Source organism: Danio aesculapii, chromosome 1 (assembly GCF_903798145.1).
Source record: "Danio aesculapii chromosome 1, fDanAes4.1, whole genome shotgun sequence".
In the NCBI taxonomy this organism is placed as follows: Eukaryota; Metazoa; Chordata; class Actinopteri; order Cypriniformes; family Danionidae; genus Danio; species Danio aesculapii.
The window spans coordinates 13,096,884-13,109,600 of record NC_079435.1 but is presented as its reverse complement, the minus strand read 5'-3'; the positions used below and the strand labels follow the sequence as shown (position 1 = coordinate 13,109,600).

At 32.9% G+C, this 12,717-nt stretch overlaps 1 protein-coding gene across 1 annotated transcript in view; it reads right to left on the bottom strand.

Annotated features, from left to right (window-relative positions):
* The window catches only part of neurl1aa (neuralized E3 ubiquitin protein ligase 1Aa), a 133,971-nt gene extending 127,100 nt beyond the window's left edge, over positions 1 to 6,871 (bottom strand). The window contains exon 1 of the mRNA XM_056456600.1: positions 6,790 to 6,871. Coding sequence (XP_056312575.1) covers positions 6,790 to 6,871 — 82 coding nt within the window. The remainder of the gene's footprint in view (positions 1 to 6,789) is intronic.
* Positions 6,872 to 12,717: the final 5,846 nt, after the last annotated feature.

Below are 12,717 nucleotides of genomic sequence, written 5' to 3'. Positions count from 1 at the left end.
GTGGACTGGTTTTCACATCCTCTCCCTTCACAAGTCATGATTCATCTCATATCTCGCTGCCGATATCCTTCATATGCAGAAACGCATCAAATTCAGATTAAGCTCTGCATGTTGTGGTGAGTCATGTGGCCAGAAATAGTGTCTCCATGTCGCTGATGTCAATTGCTATGGAAACGATTTTTACGCCGATCATTTATGATGAGAAACAAAACAGCATGAAGCAGTTTAGAGAAACGGAAGTCTTTTTTAAAGCAAGGCGATACACTGTTTGTTATGTATATTTGGGGTTTTTCGAAGTGTGTGTGTGTGTTTTTTTTAACTAATAAAAAAGAATATGCAAAATACACCATTAAGTGTTTCGTTTATTGCACTTATATCAGTGTGTTGAGGTATAACTGGTGATTATATACACCATTTTATTCCACCTAAAATGTTTATATTCATAGATGCAGTCAATATTCAAAGGCATATTCATTCTAATGTTAAAAAATACACAATTATTAATAAATGTATTACTAATTTGCATATTTAAATATAAAACATAATGACACAAAAATAATTACAAGAAAAAAGTCACTTTATTAGGTACACCTGTCCAACTGCTCATTAACACACATTTCCAATTAGCCAATCACATGGCAGAAACTCAATGCATTTAGGCATGTAGACATGGTCAAGATGATCTGCTGCAGTTCAAACCGAGCATCAGAATGAGGAAGAAAGGTAATTTAAGTGACTTTTATTGTGGCATGGTTGTTGGTGCACAGGCTGGACTGAGTATTTCAGAAACTGCAGATCTACTGGGATTTTCATGCACTACAGAATGGTCAGAAAAAGAGAAAATATCCAGTGAGCGGCAGTTCTGTGTGCCTTGATGCCAGAGGTCAGAGGAGAATGGCCAGACTGGTTCGAGCATTATAGAAAGGCAACAGTAACTCAAATAACCACTCGTTACAACCCCTGGTATGCACAAGAGCATCTCTGAACCCACAACACGTCCAACCTTGAGGCAGATGGGCTACAACAGTAGAAGACCACACTGGGTGTCACTCCTGTCAGCTAAGAACTGGAAACTGAGGCTACAGTTCACACAGGCTCACCAAAATTGGACAATAGAAGATTGGAAAAATGTTGCCTGTCTGATGAGTCTTGATTTCTGCTGCGACATTCAGATGGTAGGGTCAGAATTTGGCGTCAACAACTTGACAGCATGAATCCATCTTGCCTTTTATCAACGGTTCAGGCTGGTGGTGCTGGTGTAATGGTGTGGGAGATATTTTCTTGACACACTTTGGGCCCATTAGTACCAATTGAGCATCGTGTCAACGCCACAGCACACCTGAGTATTGTTGCTGACCATGTCCATCCCTTTATGACCACAGTGTACGCATCTTCTGATGGATACTTCAAGCAGGATAAAGCGTGAATCATCTCAGACTGGTTTCTTGAACATGACAGTGAATTCACTGTACTCAAATGGCCTCCACAGTCACCAGAACTCAATCCAATAAAACACCATTGGGATGTGGTGGAACAGGAGATTTGCATCATGGATGTGCAGCCGACAAATCTGCACCAACTGCGTGATGCTATCATGTCAATATGGACCAAAATCTCTGAGGAAAATTTCCAGTACCTTGTTGAATCTATGCCACGAAAAATTGAGGCAGTTTTGAAGGCAAAGGGGGGTCCCGGTACTAGAAAGGTGTACCTAATAAAGTGGCCGGTGAGTGTATATTTTAGTTAAAAATATAACATTTTGGTATAATTGTTTTGCTGAAAAGAGTAACCAAAGAAGCCAGTCAATTTGATGTAATTTAAGTAACTTGATGTCAAAATAACCACAAATTGACATATCATTGGCGTCAAAAACACATCAAAAATCAACTGTTTTTTATTTAATGTCATTTTAACATCATGATAGTTGCATTGGAATTAAAGCTTTCACATGAATAAAACATTTTCTTATAATACTTTTTGTGTCACTATTCTGGTGGTGAAAAAAGGATCAATATGTGGATGTCAAATGGACATTAAAGCATTTTCTTTATGTTTTTACGTCATTTTGACATTAAGGTGGCCACTTGGTATGTTTCTATTTCCTACAAGAACATAATTAAACATCAAGAATTTCAACTGGATATTTAAACTAACAACTGGATTCTAATCTGTAATCTTGCATGCAAAACATACATGACCTGTAAGAGCCTATTGCTCCTGTTATCTCATAAGTGAAGGACAGTGGGTTTCCATGTTCTGCTCTGTAGTGAAGGAGATCTGGTCTGACAGGATAATGGTTTCCGGTGTCTGTTCTTATAATTCATCACAAGAGCAGAGGAATCCAAGTACTCAATCAGGACATTTATCAGCCAATGGCCTCGCTATTTACTTTAGCAGTTCAATTATGTGTGTGTTTGCTGATGAAAGAAAATCATTTGAGATTATGAAAATAAACACACATTTAAAGATAATCTTACTAAGATGTTATTGGGAGATTTAGATAGTCAATTTATATTAATATGCATTTGAGTTTAGCAGTCTGCTATATTGTTACAAGCATGTCAAGGATATATTTTGATTTGATGTAAAATGAAATAAATAATTATTGAGTTAAGTTCTATGTCAAGTATAAACTATTTTCAGTCTATCATACTATGTACGCAGTAAAACCCTTTTTTAAAATCCAAAAATCAAATACTTAAAACTAAATACATTAAAAGTAAAAAAACAGTTATTTATAGTTGAAGTCAGAATTATTAGCCCCCCTGAATTATTACCAGCCTGTTTATTTGTCCCCCATATTCTGTTTAACAGAGAGAAGATTTTTTCAACACATTTCTAAACATAACAATTTTAATAACTCATTTCTAATAACTGATTTCTTTGATCTTTGCCATGATGACAGTAAAAACATTTGACTAGATATTTTTCAAGACACTTCTATACAGCTTAAAGTGACATTTAGAGGCTTAACTAGTTAATTAGGTTAAAGTTAGAGTAATTAGGCAAGTTATGTATGTATGTATGTTAGGCAAAATGTATTTTTTGCTTGTTTGTTTGAAGGTTTTCACCAGTTATTTAATCACTTTTAAAATGGAATGCATCCATTATACTTTGTATTGTTTATTACTTAGATAAGGAAATGTGTGTATATATATATATATATATATATATATATATATATATATATATATATATATATATATATATATATATATATATATATATATATATATATATATATATATATATATATATTATTGCATCCTATAAGTGCAGTTGATTAAGTATTAAATACAATGTCTAACTAATAACTATTAAGTTATTAGTTTAAATTAGGTTTAAGTTATTTAAGTTTATTTAAGTTAACATCTGTGAATTTATGTGGAATGATTTTGGGTGTATCATAACTAAAAACTTACTAAAAAAATGTGTAAAATATAAAATGATACATTTTTTTATTTTTATTTAATATTTACAATGCAAATTCTATGAGATTCATTTATTTGGTAAACAAAGCAAGGCTCTCATATAATATATCTTGAATTTATATACTAAAAGACATTATTACTTTACATATGTCAGTAATATTTTTGAAATTAATTTAAAAACTAAATAAATATAAATGTACACACATTTACACAAAACTAAATAAATAGATTCAATGAAGGGCTGAAAATCTGCGGAATTCTGTGGGCCTAGTAATTACTAATTTATTAACGCTGCAGCTCATTTGGTCTTCAACGAGCCCTAGAGAGCCCCTTTCTTTATCTCTCTGCATTGTTTACCAGTCAAAGCTCGGATCAAGTTCAAATGATTGATGCTTGATAAGTCAAGTTCCAAAACCTTTTCATTTAATGTTCCACGCTGGTGGAATGATCTTCCTATTCCCACCCACACAGACTGCTGATTCACTGATATCCTTCAAACGACAAGTAACAACCCATCTCTTCCAAGAGCTTAACCCTGGTGAATAAAACCAAGACCACAGTACAGAAACACTTTCTTTCTTTCCCTATCGCTAAAAAGAGCAAAAACTTACTCTAGTTCTAAATTATCTGAGCTCAAACAAGTTACTTTGTTTAACTAGCACTTCTTTTGTATATTGTACTCTATTTTTGAATTGCTGAATGCCTCCTCGACTGTAAGTCACTTTGAACACAAGCATTTGCTAAATGACTAAACGTAAATGTAAGTCTTTGTGCTGTCTTGTACTTATGAAAAAAAGAAAGTCTTTAGAGAAGGGAACATGCCTTATGATTTTCATGCTCTGTTTTTATATCAATTACAAATCATTACATTTCTAAATCATTTGTTTCACCATTTGGTTATTGAAGCTGGCCCTCCAGTGCCCACAGCAAATGCATCCAAGGACCTTGTCAACGACACCGATAATTAAAGCCCCCTTTAGCATGTCTTAATTTGAATATAAAGGCTTTTTTCTTCTAATGAGGGGCGCAATTAGATCCACACTAGATGTAATCTTCATAATCAGATGCTCTATTATGCATGAATCAGAAGAGCTCAGAAACTGAACAGAATCTCCTAAAATGACCTCCATCGCCGCAAACCTCCTACACAACACCACTTGTAGAGTTCAAGGGCTGGCAAAGTGTTGGCTTACATAAAAACCATGATTCTGAAGGACATTCTCTCAGAGAAAGTGAGATCTTTTAACTTGAATTGGGTTTGGTAGAACTTGTGCTGGAGATGTAAAGCAGACCATACTAATAACCTATGAATTGGCTCATCACCTGCATTGTGTAGTGATCAGTGCTACACTACACTATTTATTTAAATTCTGAGTAATATTAATGATCAGGATGTCCTGAGTGTTTAATTGTTGTTGTTTTTATGACTGTGATAATTAGTCATAAAGTATGGTATTGTGCTGCATGATGAGTAACAGTTTCACCCATGAACTGATGAATGAGGCACAAGTGAAAGAAAAACCTTTGCCCAATCAGAGCGCTGTCCTTCAGCACCCACAACAGTTACCAAAAAGAATCAGTTTTACTTTCTTTTCTCCTGAAAATCAAGAGCTGCACCTTTAAAAATACCCTTTTGAGAGAATTGCGAAGGGCTATTATTGGTTCCCCAAAGAACATTTGAATAAATTGTTCTTCAGTGAAACTTTTATCTTGTTTTAGTATGAAGATTTTTTCCAACTACAAAGAACCTTTTGTGCAAAGAATGGTTCTGTAAATATTAAATATTTCCATGGAATAAGATGCCATCAAGAACCTTTATTTTTAAGAGTGTGGTTGCTCTAATTTAGAACATTCTCATAACAGTCTTGCTAATGTTGTGGAAAAAATCTCTCAAAGTTATGGCAAACATTCTCGAAACTCAGAGCATTCTTTATTTAGACATTCATTCAAAGTTGCAGTGTTTGGGCTTTATTAAGGTTTGTAAAACTTTAGCAAAACTGTACATTTAACATTTAACCATGCATGTAGTAGGCATATTTCATGGAATGTTGTTCTTTAAAAATGTTTTATTGGATGACAACTTATTATTATTATCTATTATTATTATACATTTTATTATTTCAGCAGGTTACAAAGCATTACAGTAAGTGTAATGTTTTCTTGTATAACCAACCGTGCTGAAAAAAACCCATCTTAAACCAGTCTAGGTTGGTTGGCTGGTTTTAGCTGTTCGGCCAACCTGGTTTTAGAGGGGTTTTGGCCATTTCCTGGCTGCTTACCAGCCATTTCCAGCCTAGTCTTAGCTGGTCAGGCTGGGAGATGACTAGCTAAAACCAGCTTGACCAGCCTAGCCCAGCAGGGAGCCCAGCCAAAACCAGCTATGTCCAGCTTAAACCAGGTTGGTCAAGCTGGTTTTATCTCGTCATTTTCCAGCCTGACCAGCTAAGACCAGGAAGGAAATGGCTGGACACCAGTCTGGAAATGGGCAAAACCCCTCTAAAACCCAGGTGGTTGACCAACTAAAACCAGCAAACCAGCTTATGCTGATTTAAGAGACCTTTATTGGTAGGGTATTTGTTTTAAATTTTGACATTTTGAAAGAAAAAGCAGAACTAAACGTTTTCATAGCTTAATACAAACGTTAGCAAAAAGTTCTTAGATCATACACTAAGTCTATTTTAGCTATCTGAGTAGGTAGTTGTTAATTTTATATCTTGGACCATGGTTTCATTAATATGCATTTTTATTTGTAAAATGGTAATAGCTGACCTCCCAGGCCCAGCTTTCAAAAACAACTCTTTCTAATTCCCCTTCATTCATTTTCCTTTGGCTTAGTCACTTTATACATCAGGAGTCGCCACGGCAAAATGAACCGCCAACTATTCCAGCATATGTTTTACACAGCGGATGCCTTCCAAGCTGCAACCCATCACTGGCAAATATTTCCCCTTCATAAAGGTAAAATATTCTCTGAATATTAAAAGCGTCTTTTAAATATATTCCAAGCATTTTTAGATTTAGCCAGTTGCTAACATTACATTTTATTGTGTAGAGTAGGCTAATCTTCGTGTGATCGTTATTGTTTTTGCATTAAGTGACTTTTTAAAAAGATCATTCAACTATAAACAGTCAAGTCGTAGAAATTGTTTTTATGCTAACGTTTTGTGAACATTATAGTAACTTTGCACAAACAGTTGTAACCTTTTTAACGTACGTTGGCATGGTGTTAGCCGAAGTTCTCAGAATGCTCAACAAGAATTGACCAACTTAACTAGCTCCCAGATGCTATGCCAACATTGCTGATTTGATATAGGTACATTACATTTTCAAGCATATGAGAATAGAATAGAATCCTGACCTTTGTGTGAGTTTGGAAGTCTCTGAAATCTGTTCTGCTGTCCTCTGTGCAGGGCTCTGATCCCCGTCACGCTGTTGCCCATGACCGCTGCTGCTGCTGCCCAGATGCTGCTCTTCGAGCGACAAGCTCCAATAACTCACCCTTATCGCCCCTCTTTTGGTTTGTTGTTGGTATTAAGTCCGTGACAGCTCAAGTGTGAACCGATAACAGATCTACAAGTTTTTCTGTGCTCGATGAAGTGTCTGAAAACACATCAGCTGTCCAAACGCGCTGAAGCTGCAGGTGGACAAACGCGCGCTTGAGCCTCGGGAAAACGCACACACAACAACAGTAGACACTAAGGGAGATTTGCAATAAATCAAATAGAAACAAATCCGATATTTGAAGTAGGTCAGCTCAAAAACGATTTGATTTGTAAACTTTTGCCTCGGGTGTTTGTTTTGTTATCCTGCTTTGGTGAGTTTTTCCTCCATCAGGGATTTAACGCGCATCTGTTGCGTTCAGATTAGATCAAAAATATACTGCCTCAGCCATCAGGATATTCTATTATCATAATTATATAATCCACTCACATATAAGCTACAATTTTTGGCGACTGGATGCTTATGAACAGTAGGGAAGGCAGCCAATCAGAAGTTGTGGATATGCATATTATTTGCGCCTCAGGTGGCGAGGCATGCAGGCATGGCAGTGTGTCACTTATTACTGTCCGTGATACCAACATAACAAATACCAACATAACAAATTGGAGATTCAGGACAGGGAACAGCTAAAACGCCTAATCACAGTTACATATTCTGTTTACTTCACTCTCAAGATAATGTTTTAAAGATCACTTCGTCTGCATAAAATTATGTAACTATTATTGAGACTCGACTGTAAAAAAAAAAAAAATAACTATTCATATTCATATTACTGCTAACAGAATAGAATAAAAGAAAAAAAGTTAAATTAATAGGTCTACTATTTAAATTAAATTGTATTTTTATTATTAGTAGTAATAGTAGCAGTAATAATAATAGTATTAATAATACTAATAATAATAATAAGAAGTTGAAGAAGCAGAAGAAGAAGGAGAAAAATAAGAATAAGAAAAATAACTAATTATCTTCCATATAATCACATTTCCTGAAAATATTAATACACAAGATCAGACAGACACAACCTAAGTGACTAAACAAATCTAAACAAATAAAATGATAAAAAATACTTTATTTGTTAATATTGTGTACTTTCATATTTAAAAACTTGTGAATTCAGTTTAATATTTTCTATATTAGGACACTGATTCAGCTATTCGGCAATACATTAAAAATATTTGTACAAAACAACAATGCAAGTGATTCAACAGGACTGTACAAACTCCCACATCTCTCACTGAGACGTCTGACGTAACTCAGCCGGGCACAGTGAAGTGTAATTATAAAATGATTAATATAACGTTGCCATATTATATAATCACCAGGTTGCTTTTCTGAGTACATATGCTGCAGATTTACGATGACTCGTATAGAGGATTTGTCCCAGGTAGGACTAAATCTGGGCCTGGATACATGTGTCATAAACTGAGAGCTGCAGGGGAATAATCAAACACTAGAAATGTTACTGGTGAGCTGAAGTGAACTTTCCACAATGCAAATCTATATCTAAATATTTTTTGATATGTGCTCAGCATAATTAAGTACACCCCAATTTTTTTAATTTATATTTTTTATCCATTTCTTAGTAATTATGGGGAAATATATGTTGGTACATTTGAACAAAACCGATTTATTAAACAGATATATTTATTAAAATAATATTTAATAACTGAGGATATTTAGAAATTGAAACATAATACAATTAAATTCAAGCAAAATATTGCAAAAAAAAAAAATACAAAGTACAGAATTTCAACTAAATTTTTCTAATTTTTTTTTTAATTAGTTTTTTTTATTTGTATTTATTATTTTTCTATAACATATAAATTTGAGTGTACTTGTTTTTGGACCGTTATCATAAGTTATTTTGTTAGATTAGCTCCAGATTTGGCTTCAATACTGACTAAACTAATGTATATGCACAAACATAATATTGTATAGCTTCCTATTGAAAATATTAATTTAAAAGATAGATTTTGAAAGATTTGTGAGGGGTGTATTCATACAGTTGAAGTCAGAATTATTAGCCCCCCTGCATTATTAGCCCCCCTGTTTATTTTTTTTCCCCAATTTCTGTTTAACAGAGAGAATATTTATTCAACACATTTCTAAACATAATAGTTTTAATAACTCATTTCTAATAACTGATTTATTTGATCTTTTCCATGATTACAGTACACAATATTTTACAAGACACTTTGATACAGCTTAAAGTGACATTTAAAGGCTTAACTAGGTTAATTAGGTTAACTAGGCAGGTTAGGGTAATTAGGCAAGTTATTGCATATCAATAGTTTGTTCTGTAGACAACCGAAAATAAATGTATAGCTTAAAGGGGTTAATAACTCTGACCTTAAACTTCACTTACATCAGATTGTATGTTTTTTCACAGCTGGATGTTGGACTTATGAAAAGTATCTATTAGCATTGGCCAAAACTGATTAGCTGAAGTCACACCGAAGCGACAGCCAACAGAGTATTCTGCTTAGTCTTAAAACCTTTTTCAATGGGTTATTTTTTAGTATTTATGATGGTGCAGCAGTCAAAATAGAACAAATAAGCTCATTTACAAGGTGAGTTCAGTAAAACAACATGTTTTATGACCAACTGCCCTGCAAAGATGAAAACAGTCATTTTCATTAATAATTACCACAAGAACTGCGTCATTCTGAGTAAATCATAGCTGACATCATCATAGTGAATCATCAACAACATCTGATGAAATATAAATCACCTCATAATAACATTTGGTGATTTTTAAAAGATGATTGAACAGGTATGTTGGTTTTATTACTGTAAAACCTAACAGTGAAAATAAAATATAATAAGTTAGTTCAACTTATAATTTTTTAAAAGGTTACTTTGACTCATCGAAAAAGAGTTATGGTAACTCATAAACTGATTATATTAAGCAGAACTCCCATCGAATGATTTATGAATGAATGAATTATATTTTTGTGTTAACTTAACTCTAATACTAGAAGGAATAACAAACCTTTTGAGTAGCTTTGTAGTTGTTTGGACTTAATTTGTTTAAGTTAATTAAACTAATAATGATTTGATAACTGAACTTAAAATATTTAAGTTACTAATACTCTAAAACATGTGTGTATGTAACACAATATATAAGTTTACAGTACTCAAACCATTTTGCTTCAAAGCAAGCAATCGGTTTACTGCTTGCTTTGAGTTTACTGCAATCGGTAATATAATACTGCAATTATATTACAGTATTAATAGTTTACTGCAATCGGTTTCCTCAAACAAAGCTAACTTAACTAATCAAGTTTTACAGTGTAGTAACTAATATAAAGATTGACACCTTTTTACTGTTCTGGGGGATTATGCTCATTAATCATCACACTTTAATGAGATACTATGGAGTATGTCATTTTAGTAGTTAGGAATTCAACGTTTGATCCTTACTGGTTGTACTGTAGGCTACAGTGGGAATAGGTACAGTCTATGGGTTTGTTATGAACTGCTTTCACATGATTTCTAGCTGCTCTTTTCTTGACATTTATGGTTATTAGATGATTTTGACTAAGCCTGTTAAAACTTGAAGTAACAAACCTTCTATTGTGATTGTGTATTGATAATTGTTTGTCAGAATTGTACATATAGGACTAAAAGACAGTTGAAGACTCTTATTAAAATTAAATGCAACTGTGTTAAAGTTTTTTATCAAATAGAAATGTTATTAAATGCTACATTAATAAAACTATAAGAATATTTTAATAAAAACTGTATTGCATAACAAACGATATTATAACAATTTTATTTATTTATTTAGTAAGTTAGTAATTTTAGTAATGTATTATTATTATTATTATTATTATTATTATTATTATTATTATTATTATTATTATTATTATACATGTATTTATTTAGGGCTATGTATGTACTCTATGTGGTTATGCTGTAATTAAAGTACCAATGTTATTAATGTTACCTATTTTATTTATTTATTTATTTATTTATTTATTTATTTATTTATTTATTTATTTATTTATTCATTCATTCATCCATCATTATTTATTACATTTTTGATTGTTCTATCACGTTTTTATTTATTTATTATAATTATCAAATTGTAAATTAGCACTGAAGATTATTTCTTTCAAGATTTATAGTGTTTAACTATGCCCAGAGAGCCATTATCCCATCTAAGTTACATCATGGCAAAAATAAAATAAATCAGTTATTGAAATGAGTCATTAAAACTATTAAAAAAGTAGAATGTGCTGGCCAGTTTATCTAGACTGTTGTAGCTAGAGTAGGCTAGAGTTTTTAATTTAAAACTTTAACAGATTTTAAAACTTTAACAAAACTTTTTTCTAATGATATATGAATAATTATAGCAATAAAGAAGTTTAAATTAAATTGTAAATACATTTTAATTAAGTGAGTATTTTTTTTCCTGTTTCTTTATTCTAAATCTTTAGGAAATATCTCTGGTACATGAAAAAGTGTGGTTATGATGACCATCCACCAAAGGTAATCCAGCTAAAAATACCGCTTGTCACTCAAATGCAGTCAAATGTATTTAAATTTCATAATTGGTTGTAGTAGTTTCAGTAGTAGTTCGTCGTTGATGTAGAAATATCAGAAGTAGTAGTAGTAGATGCTGTTGTAGTAGTATCAGTCGTAGTAGATGTAGTAGTCTGTGTTGTAGAAGTATCAGTGGTAGTAGACATTGTAGTAGTAGTATTAGTCATTGTTGTGGATTTTTAAATATTTCCCAAATGGTGTTTAATAGTGCAAGGAAATTTTCACAGTATGTCTAATAATATTTTTTCTTCTGGAGAAAGTCTTATTTGTTTTATTTCGGCTACAATAAAAGCAGTTTAAATTTTTTTAAAAACAATTTCAAGGTCAAAATTATTAACCCCTTTAAGCTATATTTTTTATGATAGTCTACAGAACAAACCATCATTATACAATAACCTGCCTAATTACCCTAACCTGCCTAGTTAACCTAATTAACCTAGTTAAGCCTTTAAATGTCACTTTAAGCTGTAAAATATTACTGTCATCATGGCCCAGATAAAATAAATCAGTCATTAGAAATGAGATAAAACTATTTTTACAAATATGTTGAAAAAAATCTTCTCTCCGTTAAACAGAAATTGGGATATAAGGGATATAAGAAAGATATATGTATACCTTTATTTCTTATGTTTGTGTACTCTGACCTGTCCATCCAGTTACATGCACAGACACATTCAAACACACACATGCACCCACGCACGCACGCACACACACACATACAAGCAAATTCACGTACCTGTATAATACCAGTACCTGACTGTATTGTTGTTGTTTTGTTTCCATCGGTTTTTGTTGTTGTTTCATTTCTTAAAATCTCATGATTAAATAGAAAATGAGGCGAATACCTGCGAAAAGGTCCCCTTTTGGAGAAAAAAGAACCACCCCTTTCATTAAGCTGGCTACAGGCCTGTATTCTACATCTGTTTAAACGAAATTACTGATAACTCACTGACAGTTCATAAACACCTCATTTTCACTCGTCCATATTAAAAAACTGTGTAAAACTGCCACCTAGTGTAAAGAACAACACATAAACAAAGCAGGATTCATGCACTAAACATTTCCATACGAGTTGTAAGCTAATCTTGCTATCTTTTCTCTCTGAAATATTTTCTGAGTAATATTTTGCAGTGTCTTTAAAGCGAAACGTCCTGTTACTATCCCTTCGTGAAGCACAGCAGTTGAACCTAAAAGTGCTGCTGCTCAACTAGGAGCGGTTGCCAGGCAACGAGGACGC